The 13269-nt window shown below is 40.4% G+C and overlaps 1 protein-coding gene across 2 annotated transcripts in view; it reads right to left on the bottom strand.

The window, feature by feature from the left end:
• The window catches only part of WWC2 (WW and C2 domain containing 2), a 161430-nt gene that overhangs the window by 53172 nt on the left and 94989 nt on the right, over positions 1 to 13269 (bottom strand). For both annotated transcript variants that reach the window (XM_054990137.1, XM_054990138.1), the window contains exons 8-9: positions 12889 to 12962; positions 6415 to 6654 (exon numbers count right to left, since the gene is read on the bottom strand). In XM_054990137.1, coding sequence (XP_054846112.1) covers positions 6415 to 6654; positions 12889 to 12962 — 314 coding nt within the window. The remainder of the gene's footprint in view (positions 1 to 6414; positions 6655 to 12888; positions 12963 to 13269) is intronic.

The raw sequence follows: 13269 nt of genomic DNA, 5'->3' as shown, positions 1-13269 counted from the left end.
ACCGAGAGAGACAAATTCATTCCAACTAGCAAATAGGATCAAATGGAATTTCCCACAGATTTCTGGTAATACCATGCCAGTTTTACAAGTCAGTGAGCATAAGCAAATGCCTGAATTTACAAATACATTCATGCAACAGTACAAAATGTTTCACATAGCCAGAGGAGTAAGGGAGAATGCACAAATTTGCATGCACTGTGCAGACATGGGAATTGGAATGTTGCTTGCTTCCTTTCAGTAGCCCTGACACTGCTAAAAGCGTAAAGTTTTGTGATATGGCTATGGCACTGGAAATTCAGAGTTTCTCTAAGAAGGGAACTATACTTGACTGATCAAGATTAACAACAATTAAAATGGTTATGCCAATGTGATAACTGGGTATTGATAACAAGATTCAGGTCTCGTATCGATTAATATTTGAATCCTATTTTGAACGATTTCCTTCTAGTTGGCTTACAGGTGAAAGTTAGTTTTAAATTGATCAAAGCACTGTCTGTACCCTTTGGGTTTTTGAACAAGGGGTCAAAGAAAAGCTTTGACAACGGTAGTGATACCATGGTCAGAGATGCAGATTGACTGCCTGCTAGGATGCGGGAAATGTACAAGTCACTTGGCACACTTGAGTCATGGAGAAAATATTTTATTTGCTTTTGTGTACAAAGACTTCCATTGGTAGTTTGGTACAAACTCAACAGAATTCTTTCCTACTAATCACTGAAATGGAATTCCAGCTCTTGCAGTTTTGCAGCCATTGGTTTATTGGTGACTGTCCTCATGGACAGTATAGAATTCCACAAGAAAGAAATTTCATAGACAGCATTGGAATACAACATTCTAATCTTGGAGAACAGAACTAGCAGCGCCGTAGCCCCCACCTTAATGTAACAGTCAGAAAGCCATTGTGATTAGTTTGCTTCAGATTACACCCTCAGGGAAATACTACAAGCATCCTCATTTCACGTTAACAACTCCTCTGGTGCCAGAGAGAATGGAGTGCCTTGGGGTAGGAGGGTGTCATTCTGAGAAACTCATTAGAAGAGAACTTTTCCTAAGGTGATGCACAAATACTCTCATGTGCCAAGGATATCACTCCCAGGGTCTCGATAGCATGTGATTTGATAATTAGGAACATAGAAAGATGTGTTTGCGACAGGTATTTTGACGGCATGTGGCTTGCTTGCTTGGCGCAAAGGATAAAGATATTGCAAGTTATGTTAAGAGGCTGAGTACATGGGAGAAACCAGTGGCCACGTAGGTTGGCATCAGTGACACTGGGAAATGAGGTCATAAAATATGAGAAGGAAAATGTAGGGAGGAAAGAGCTATGGCTTAGTGGCAGAGCACATGCTTTGTATGTAGAAAGTCACAGATTCAGTCTCTGGTATCTTCAGCTAAAGGTTGTGCTGCGAAAGACCTCTCTCTATATGTATGAGACCCTGAAGAGCTGATGCTAGCCAGAGCAGACAGTGTTGACTAGATAAACTAATGCTCGAGGCAGCTTCACTCGTTCCAATGTAAAAGTAGATTTCTAGTAGGAGTCTGGAAATAAATACCTCTAGTGAGGAAAGGTGGCATGGTATAGCCTAATCTCATCAGATCTCAGAAGCAAAGCAGGGTCAGTACTTGGATGGGCAACCACCAAGGAAGTCTCTGCAGAGGAAGGCAATGGCAAACGACCTCTGCGCCTTACTTGCCTTGGAAGCCCCTTGCTCGGGTCCCCATAAGATGGTTGTAACTTGACGGCGTACGCGCGCGCGCGCGCGCGCGCACACACACACACACACACACACACACACACACACAGTATTTCTGTATTACTATTGTAGATCTTGGGTAACTAACTAACATTCAAATTCCATCATTAACCTACATACATAAACTAGGCCTTCCAATAACTAACAGAATAAACATCCAAACACTGAAGAAAATACCCCAGAAACTGCCATGTTAAACTACTACGGACACTGTACAAGTCCCCTGCCCTTTGCAGAGCTGATCTGCCTGCTGTCCTGACACTAACTGTGCTTAGGATTGCACTGTAAAAGAAGGGAATCTTGTAGTGAAGTCCAACTTCCCATTCTCGTTTAGTGCCAGGAGAAGAGGCAGGAAAAGAACGTACCAAAGCAGTCCCATATGTTGGATAGGCATGAGAAGTCAGGCTCCCTTCCCTTGGGATGTTTCAGATAACCTACTTTGAGCCTTGACTTCCAAAGACAGTGTCCACAGAGGCAAATGTGTCAATCTTGTAGTATCTTATGACAGTAGAAGGGAACAATACAGTAGCCACCCTGCAAACGTTCTCAGTCGGAATGCTAGTGGGTAAGGCAGCCGAAGTAGCTTCTCCTCTGATTGAGTAAGCAATGACACCACTTGGAGAAGCTGAATCCAACGATCCATAACCCAGAGCAAGGCATTTTCTAATCCATCTACTAGAGAGGGTAGGAAGGGACAGCCCTTTCTTATGTGCCCAGTGTAATACCAATTGCCACTTTGGGGTCAGGAAGGAATTTCTCTCCAAGCCAAATTGGCCAGGGAACTTGAAGGGTTTTGCCTTCCTCTGGGCATTGATCAGGGGTCACTGGTGGAGGGTAGCTGTGAATTTTCTACATTTGTGCAGAGGTTGGACTAGATGATCCTTGGGATCCCTTCCAGCTCTGTGATTCTATGACTAATTGAGGCTCAGGGCACACCATGATCTTAGGCTCCCTGCTCATGACACACAAAAGAAATTCTGATTAATAGATGTTGGTTTTTAAACATATACTTTCGCATCCTTCTTGAAGCCCACATGGAAGGCCTTTAATCTGATTTCCCTCCTTCCTGATGGTTTACGGGGACCTTGATTGTTAGGTCTGTCCACATTAACACTTTATAGTTTTGAATTTCATGCAGAAAGATGTCAAAAACCAGAGTCTTTCTCTGTGCTAAGGGAATTTCCTGAGGATGCAGTGTTGACTGAACTCAGCTATCCTGGTCATTTTAATTGTAAGACTCTTCGGGAACCAACTGGGCTGAAATGAGGGCTATAAATATATCAAATAAATACACGTGGGCTCTAGAAAGAGAGTTTTCTGGTTGTTATGTCTGCTTGTTTGAGCTTGTGTGCTTGTGGCTTGTATTGATTATTGTTCTTAGTTTTAGGTTTTTGGTTGATTTTAATTGTTTATTGATTCTGCTGTACATCACCTCGGAAATCTATATGGAGAGACTGCAAATAGACACCCTGAATAAACAAAGTCTTTCAGCAACGAGTCCTGTCTTTTGAAACAGCACCTATTTATTTTTATCATGTGGGTAGCAGAACCAATATTGGCTCCCCTTTACAGAATAGAATTCATTTTTTTAATACCACCTTGCATCTTTACTACAGGACCTGTCTGATACTCCCTGGAGGATCCTCTTTATATTTGAATCAGGACATTAATATATGACAAAATAGCTAAGTAAATTTGTGTTATCACCCCCAACTAGTGCCACATTCACAGGAGATATTTCTATTAGCAAAATAAATAAATAAATAAATAATAACAACACAACAATATGCGATTTATATACTGCCCTTCAGGACAACTTAACACCCACTCAGGACAGTTTACAAAGTATGTTATTATTATCCTTACAACAATCACCCTGTGAGGTGGGTGGGGCTGAGAGAGCTCTGAGCGAGCTGTGACTGACCAAAGGTCACCCAGCTGGCCTCATGCGGAGGAGTGGGGAATCAAACCCGGTTCTCCAGATTAGAGTCCTGCCACTCTTAACCACTACACCAAACTGGCTCATACAAATATGCTTTGTAATAGCCTTTTCCTTGCCTCTTTTAAAAACCCTGCCTATAAAATTTGCATTCTGGGACCTTCTTGGTTGGAGAAAATAAATATGATCCGATTCTGGCTTTGTCCATCCTCCGCCCCCTGCCTCCACAAGAGATTTGGATGGTAGGAGAAAATATTAAAATTTTTAGCTGAGATTTGAGTTGGGGGCGCTGTGTTGTTTTTCAAGGTTCCAGTAATCTCAAGACCTAGATTTCATTAGCAGAATTAAATAACATTTTGAAACAATCTGTATCTTTGTTCTATATCAATTGTTAGTAATAGTTATATCTCTCCTAATAGTTTTAAATATGATACAAGATGCTTGGGAGCAATAAAGCTGCTGTTCTATCTGCAAGTCAGTCAGCCACTGGCAGAGGAACCAACACAAATATAAGGTAGATCATCAGAGAATTTTGTATTTCTTTTGGGTCTCTGGGAGCACACCATTCAAACGGTCCATCATGGAGGCATGACATGAATACTGTTATGTCTTCAGCCATGACAGTAACATTATTTCTCATTCACCAGTACAGGGAGAATCTAAGGGTGTCATTAAAACATTCAAGTATTCCCAATAGTTCTAGCAGTCACTACAGTTTGGCAACAGCTGCATTATGAGAGCTCCAGCTTGCAGGATTTCTCAGCCTTCTAATCCAGCCCAGCTTCAGTGTTGACAGCAGATCTTATCCACTTCCTCACCTCAACAGCTTTGCCTGCTTCCTACCTAGCCATACAATAAATGCAGAGAAAGCTTGCAGAAAACACGGTATTATTTACTTTAAAGACTGGCCTTTTGTTCCTCTGTGACTAAGCCAGTACCTTGCCACAGGCAGAACTGCACAAAGGTTTGAAAAGCAATAAAATAAAATGTTTCCTAAAATGCAGACACACGAGAGAGAGAGAGAGAGAGAGAGAGAGAGAGAGAGAGAGAGAGAGAGAGAGAGAGAGAGAGAGAGAGAGAGAGAGAAATCATACTTATTAAAATATTAACTCTTAAAGGAAAAGATCTGGTTCATCTACATGTGCAGATACTTGAACGCACCAGAACTTTTAGGCTTGACAGGGTAAAAAGGTAGGTAGTCCCCTGTGCGAGCACCGAGTCATGGGGGGATGCCGCATCATAACATGTTCTTGGCAGGCTTTTTACGGGGTGGTTTGCCATTGCCTTCCCCAGTTATCTACACTTTACCCCAGCAAACTGGGTACTCATTTTACCGACGGAAGGCTGAGAACCTTGAGCCGGCTACCTGAACCTGACTTCCGCCAGGATCGAACTCAGGTCATAAACAGAGCTTGGGCTGCAATACTGCAGCTTACCACTCTGCGCCACGGGGCTCTTCAGGCTCAACAGAACCTTTTTTTAAATCCAGTAATAAGTAGCAAAGTCCAGTAGCAAACCTCTCCTTTACCTTTGGTTCTCAATAATGAATTAGGGATCACTCAATCCTCTTCCTATTTGAGGAAAACAACAGTTTTGCTGAGTATTTTTAATAGTCAGAGAAAATTGCATCTTTGGCCATAGAGTCCTATAATGGAGCCCCACAATGCCTTTTCATTCCTGGCCAATCTATTGCGCCTTGATTATTAGTAAAGTGTCAGTCCATGACAGACAAAAAGGAAGGGTAGACAGTTTTTACTATGAACTCGTTATGTATTATATGCTGTTTCACATTGTGAACCTATGTCAGTTTTAGGGATTGTTTCTTCCCTTAGCCAATGGTGGATTTAGATTGCTGTAATGATTACAATTATCACATAAAAAAGTCTGATGGTTTGGAGGTGTGATCACATGTTGACTCACTTTTTGCTTGCAAGACAATAACAATAATTACAAAATAACCCCACAGTAACTTAATTATATATAAAAATAAAATTGCCTTCATGTGAGGGCGGCGGTTGGGACAGCCATTTTTGCTGTCCTTACAGATTCAATCTCCGGTATATGGGCGCTTATTAGTGCACTGTTACAACCAATAAACAGAAATTAAGCTATGATTCTTATATAAATTATATTTTCCCTGCCACAGATTTCCATCCTCTTTCTCAAACTTATTTGCCAGGTTTGGAAGATTGGTAAGCAGCGGGGTAGACTATGGGGCAAACGAGAGGAGCTCTGTAGTCAGTCTCCTCTTCTGAAATTAAAGCAATACATTCTTCCCCCTGTGTGGGAGCACCTGTGCAGAATAATATTTCTATGGAACGTTAAGAGGTTCCAAGGCTGAAGCGAGGAGGATAACATTTACAATGAAGAGTTCATGCAGGTCACAGCTATTATCACAAAAACTGCCAATGATGTATTGCGCTCTGCTGGCTTCCTTCGGCTATTTAGCATCCAGTGCAGGCATTTCCATGCTGGTCACAAATGCGGAGCAACAGATAACTTGGAATAATACCAGCTCTGTGAGTTCTGTCACGGTGTGAAGGTCTCCTTGCGTGACTGCCCAGTGGACTAATAATAAATTTAATTAAAACCTACACAGAACAGCTAGTGAAGGAAAATGGCCCATCAGGGCACTGCTCGGCCTCTGCAATGAGTACAAAAGGTTAAAGTGAAGAAAGAAGTACTTAATGTTAGGGGGAGGAAGAAAAAGAAAAGTCTTACCGTTCCGTAAGTGCATCGCTAGGTGTGCTTTTCACAGACAGCTCCTCTTCCAGCCTTTTCCTTTCCGTTTCCAGATGCTCCAATTCATCTTGAGTGCGTTTACATGGGGTGACAAATTGAAGTTCTTTTAGAAGCTCTTCCTTTTCATTAATCAGCATCAGCTTTTTCTTCTCAATGTCCAGGGCCCCAGGCCAAGCTTCACTTTCTAACTTAGACAGTTCAATCTTTAGGTTGGCCATGCTAATACGGACATGCGCACACGTTTAAAAAGAAAGAGAGAGGGAATGGATAAGCAATATGTATTCAAATTTGCCAAAGAATTCCTGGTATAATACAGATATGCATTCTGCTGAAAATTCCTGGTATAATACAAAATGGGCAAGTCAATGTAGTGTGTATATCAGTGACAGATGAATCATACTTGTTGAACTAGCAGTGCAGTCATAAACAGAATTATGCCTAACCCCACTGACTGCAACAGCCATAGAAGTGTTACAGTCGCACTTTAAGAAGCCTTAGCTTAGGGTTAGGGTTGCCAGCTCCAGATTGGGAAATTTCTGGAGATTTGGGAAGTGGACCCTGGAAAGGGCAGGGATGGGTGGGGGGGTGGATCTCAGCCGGCTATAATGTCATACAGTCCACCCTCTGGAGCAGCCATTTTCTCCAGTGCACTGTTCTCTGTGCCCTGAAGATCACTTACAGCTCCGGGAGATCTCCAGACACTACATGAAGGTCTTCTTTCCGTAATAGGATTGCTATAAGCGCAATAGATATAGTCATCAATTTAGGATTCCCTCTCTCCTTAATAGGATTGCTACAAGCCCACTAGTTGGGTTTTGTATAAGTAGTTAATAAGATTTACGTATATTTATTGTAAATGTAATATTCTTTAGACTTGTATTATGCTGCCCTTCGTTTTTGGTTAAATCAGGTCGTTTTCCTGATATTGCTGTTCGTTATATTGTTTGATCTATATCATTTCAGAATCATTGTATTCTTGTATGTAAGTTGTGCTGCCCTTTAAGATGTCATTTAATGGAAAGAATTATGTCAATTAACTAATTTGTAATAATGTACTTAAGGGAGCCCTTTCCTCGTATGATTACTTGTCCGTTGTATTATAGTTGTGATTTATGTTCGTTATGCACTGAATGTTGGGAGGAGACCTTATGAGTAGTCACATTGGAGAAATTAGTATATTGGTGACCAGTGAGTATATAGTGTTTACATGTATAATGGATTTTTTAATGAATTTTCTATGAATGTTTTATGAATTTTCGTAAGTTTATACTTTTGTTACAGTCCAGGATTAATTGTGCCCAGGAAGAAGTATGATCTATACGAAACGGGAATTGTATAACATGCATGCATAATCCCGTCGGCACATTTGGATTTCTCTTCAGCTTGGACTGGGGTCACCGCCCCTTCTAATATTGTGACTCTCCGTTTGCATATTGCTGAGTCCCCATTGTGGGTTTTCACGGCATTCCCTATGGACGTTGCTATCATTGCATAACGACTTGGACAGAAGAAACAGGAGATCTTATTGTATTTATTGTATATTGTATTTATTCATTTGCACTTTGCACCTTTGCACTTTTGCACTAATATACTGTTTATAAGAAAAAGGAACTGTTGGTTGATTGTGTATTCCCGGACTTGTTGTTTGTACTACATGAAGGTTGGCAACTCTAATTCAAAGGGGTTTTACTATTTTTGTTTGGGGTGGTTCCATAAACGCCATACGAAAGAAAAGGAAGAGAATGGTTGCTGTGAGCTTCAAATGTAATGTAAACGGGTTTACACTATTACAGTGTGCCGTCTTACATGTTAGATCTACTCATCCTGAGGGTTGATTTAGACTTCCCTGCTATTCATCACAGTTTCCATTACTATGTGATAATTGGGTCATTAGACTATTTCATTCTATAGTGACTCCAAAAGTCACACAGATAAATAGCTATTGTAAGTGAGAAGAGAGGTGCCGTTTCTTGTAATAGCTAGCAACCCTCTCTGGAGAGGTAGTTTGGTATAACTGTCAGATTGGGAGATTCTCACTCATACCCCGTCTGCCATGAAGTCTACTGAACGACCTTGGCTCATTACATACAAAAACGTAAGAACCGTCTCTCACCATATGTTTCCGGATGGTACTTAGGGTCAACTGATAGACAGCTGTTGGTGGTCCCTGGCTCCAAGGATGCTCGCCTGGCCTTGACCAGGGCCAAGGTCAGGACCTTTTCGGTCCTGGCATCCATCTGGTGGAACTCTCTGTCAGTGGAAACCAGGTCCCAGCAGGATTTACTATCTTTCCGCCAGGCCTGTAAGACAGATGTTCCGCCAGGCATATGGTTGAGGTTGGGGCTGGGTGAGCTCCTTTTCTGCCGATCTCCTTTTGAGTGGAGAATGCAGTCCCCTTCCTCCCAATCATCTGCTAACCTACCTAACAGGTATGCCATCACTCATCCCATGGAATGTATTGTATTGGGTTTGGTGTATGTGTTGCTGTTAAAAGCTGCTGCCTCTTGCATTGATTTTTTGTGTTTTAATGTATTTTAATGTAACTAATATATTTAAATGTGATTTTATTTATTGTTGTTACCTGCTCTGAGTCCACTTATGGGGAGAGCGGGTTATAAATTTAATAAAATAAATAAATAATAAAATCTCTGTACTTAAACACTATTAATTTTTCAGGGTTATAAACCATTTCCTTAACATCATGGAAAACTAAGAAACATTTAATAGGCTTGATATTAGCTTAGTTATCCACATAAAATAGTATCAGGAACAGGTATTGTGTAAAAAATTGACTGCCCCGTTTTCTTGTCTCATAGGTCAATTCACAGATTAGCCTTAAAATCCTTGAGATTTTTTTCTCAAGTAAACGGCAGCTTCAAGCAATTTTCTGCAACTCAGATTATTGTCTTTTGTATGAATGTTTATGTTAATTAGAAGATGAACGTATGCCATATGATAACAGTTACTCTAATCGCTCGGGGGGGGGGATTCAAATTTTAAACCACTATTGAGGAAGTGAAATCAGTATTTTAAGCAATGTAGTTCTTGAGGCATTTGTATATGGAACATTTTGAAGAGGAACCAGATTGTTAGCCTAAGACTGATAATGGAATGCAGAAGCTTTTATTCTCTGGGTCACTGGTTCTAAACTAACCAAGCCTGGTATTATCTGAAAGTACGCACTTCTGACAGCAGTTCAATGACTTACAAGATGAGGTGGCATTCTCACAGGGACTCCTTTTTCTCTCCGCAACAGCTGAGTTATCTACTATCATAATTGGCACCCTTGTTAGCCATTTCATAAAAGGGACCCAGGATAATAAGGGCAGGAACACTAAAATGCCCTCTCGCCCTCTGAGTGCAATATCTTCTTAACAGCATCAAGGCCCTTTATACATACTGCATTATCTTATTCTCATAATACACTTGTTCTCTGTGAATTAAGATTTCAGCCCACCTTGCAACACACAGCTTGTCAACGTTAAGCTTCATTTTAAGGCAGATCTCCTTCTCCCCTTTTAGGTGGAAAAAAAAATCAGTCTTAACCAATACAGCCCTTTCTATACATGCTGAAGGATATTGCTTGAAGCTTCTTGAAACTTTCAAGAAATTGTACTGCAAACTTGTTAAAATGATGAGGGAGGAAAAGGAGGATTAATTCAAACTGTTCCTTCTACTGTACTACATAAGACAAACAGTCCCTGACCTCAGTCAATGTCACCTGTGAATCAACCCAGATTCCTTTCTTGATCCTGTACATCCGGATTTTTTCCCCTGCTGCCAGGTGACTTCTCCATGTCTCTACTGCTTGCCAAAATATTATGTTCTCACCTATACCCTTGTCTTTTCTGTTTTGTCCATACTTTAAGATATGAATTAAACATGGTGTTGATGGGCAAGAAAAACGTACATGTCTGAGCATTCAAAACAGCTCTGCACACAGAACTATTTTGTGTGTGTAGCAGCCTAATTTAAAAGAGGAATGAGGCGCATGCAAAGTCACATCAATAAGTTCTTCCTGCCAGTGTCATGTTTAAATCAGGCCTAAGATACCTAGACCAAGATGGGTGTTCTTTCGTTATTATGTTACACAATGACCACCCAACTGGTGTTTAACAAATATGAAAGAGAATTAGTAACCAATAGCCACAATCCAAGGAGCTCCTATTTATGCAGCCCTGGGTCTCTTGGTCTTATTTGAAAGTACTACCCAAAGCTCACAATGAAACTGCTTGTGAAAAAAACCTGGAGTTTCAAAAGTAGATTGTTGAGCGGAATGAGAGATTGCTATTTTCAAAACAAAGCTAAAAGCCTTACAGGGCGTACAGAGGTAATCATACAGTGTCAGGTTTAGCTGGGATCTGGAACTTTCTGAATTACACAGGCTCCAACTCCGATTCTGTCTTTCGAGGAAGTGTGGACTCATTTCCTGGTCCTTCTGGACCACTGTCCAGCTCTCTCGCACTCCCTCCCTCTTCACTATCAGTTCCAGTCTTCTTGAAGCTCACACTCCTGTTGCACTACATGCTTGGGATGCTCGTGCCCAATGTTAGCATCTGGATCCCTGGATTGTGACCTAGGCTAGAGTGCTTCACACTTTTCACACTGACATGAAAAGGTCTTTACAAGTTGCACTCTTGTCTAAAACATGAAATGCAAGGAAGATGAATACATGCAATCAGAAATTTGGGGCAGGGGAGACTTAGGTACTGCAGGAGTCTTCCTCCTGATCCCAGGATTGATATTTATCCTGTTTATATTAATATTTTTGACAAGGGAGTGACTTGAACTTGTACTCGTACATTATTAGTTTGTAAAAGTGGGAAGAGGCCACTTCAGTAGACTGATATCATCATCAGTGGCAGGAAACTGGGGGTAATATCTCTTAGGATGTGTCTAGCTGTACAGGGACAATGAACAGCATCTAATGTAGTTATATGTCAAGAACTTTATCACAGCTGGAAAAACTTATAGTCAGATGTCATTTATTATGCCCATAGATATTTTACAGAACTGGGAAGAATAAATTTTTATAAGCACTTTTTCTACCTCACTGTAGAATTAGCTACTGGTTCTGAATAACCAAGCGTGCAGAAAGCCTGCATTGAAAACCAACACATGGCTAAATTGCTTCATAACAGTTGAAAATATTAGTAACAACTCTTTGCATCATTTTCCAGTTAAGAATGAGACTTATCTTAAATTTTTGTGTAGTTTGTAACTAGTGCTGTGTATGTTAATAAGGTAACAGACATTTTTGTTCTTTCCTGTTATATCAAGGGCAGTCTTATAAATAAAAATGGCTTCTACTAAAAGCAATGCAATTTTGAGATATCATATTTCAGAACTGGAGGTATAATAGTGCTATTCTAACATTTCTTATAGAATAAAAACAATGCAACCATAAGATTCTCAAACCGTTTAAACTAAGATACTTAGATTTAGGACTATTTCATTTTAATTTTAAATAGGTTGAGGATTGGGGAGCAAAAATTCTAAAGCATAATAATTAAGGTGCTGATCTCATCAGCATAAACCAATGCAGAAGTACTCCAGTGTAAGCCCACTGAAATCAATGGGTTTATACTGGAGGAACTCTCCATAAGAACTGTACTGTTAATCTCATATATTATTGTTCCAATTAACATCATCTCCTATGGATACACTCAAATCTGAAGTACAGAGTTAATGTTCAACTTATTATTTGTTCAAGAAGCTGATATGTAAAACAGAGTTCACAAGTAAATTCCTAATTTCCTTCCTGATATTTTAGTTTAGTTCACATTAGATGATATATGAAGAGCTGTGGAACTATTTCATTTCCTCTGTGCTCACTGTGCAATGAATGCAACCAGTTTTTCCAGTGTTGAAAAAGGGAGGATGGGGGTCTTCTCTGATCACCAAAAAGGCAACGTTGAGGATCCCGGGAACTTTAAGGACATAAGCCATGTGGGACAAGGTCTGCAGTAAGGGGGCAAACTAGGTAAGATTGAATGAGAAAGCTGGCTGGATACAACCTAGAGTTGCCAACTCTGGGTTGAGAAATTTGTGGAACCTGCAAGATGTAGCCTGGGGAGGGATCTCATTGGGGTATAATGCCAGAATCCACTTTCCAAAGCAACCAATTTTTCCAGCGGAACTGATCTCTGTAGTCTGGAGAACAGTACTAATTCTGGAAGGTCTCCAGGCCCCACCTGGAAGTTGGCAACCCTAATCCAACCCCATCTTTTCAGCATTTGCAAATGGCGCAATGTTTAGAATTCACGTTGTCTAGAAAGAATACAAATAAAAGATATGAAGGTTCAACAATTTTTTCATTTGAAAAGAACGGTCAGTGATCTTTTCACAGATCTGTCCAGCAGATGTCACTGCATGCATGAGATTGGCTGCAAGGTTATTTATAAACTCAGATTCCAACCCACACTTTACCTAAGAAATGAACCCTGTCAGTACCTTCTTTTGGCTTCTTCGTACTGAAGACTCAGCCTGACCTTTTCAGCTAAATTGGACCTATTTCTGATGCCAACCTGTTGAAAGAACCACCAAATTAAATAAAAAGCACATCTATAAGAGACTGCTACTTTGCAAATTAATGTAAATTTCTCTAAAGAACACTAAAACAGAAACACATTTCATAGTAACAATTGGTTTTCAGCGCAAACTCTAATGATTACTCAAATATTTTCAAGCAGAATTTACATTTTTGACAGCAAAATCACCCCAGGACAAAATTCAGTAAAAGCAGGTGCAATTCCGTTAAAGGTCTACTTTGAACCAGCATTTAATTCATCCCAAGTTGTTACTTACTACTTTGAACTCAGAACTTTGTCGGAG

This window comes from Eublepharis macularius, chromosome 10 (assembly GCF_028583425.1).
Source record: "Eublepharis macularius isolate TG4126 chromosome 10, MPM_Emac_v1.0, whole genome shotgun sequence".
NCBI classification, from domain to species: domain Eukaryota; kingdom Metazoa; phylum Chordata; class Lepidosauria; order Squamata; family Eublepharidae; genus Eublepharis; species Eublepharis macularius.
Note: the sequence above shows the minus strand (reverse complement) of the source record. Positions and strands in the feature narration are given on the sequence as shown.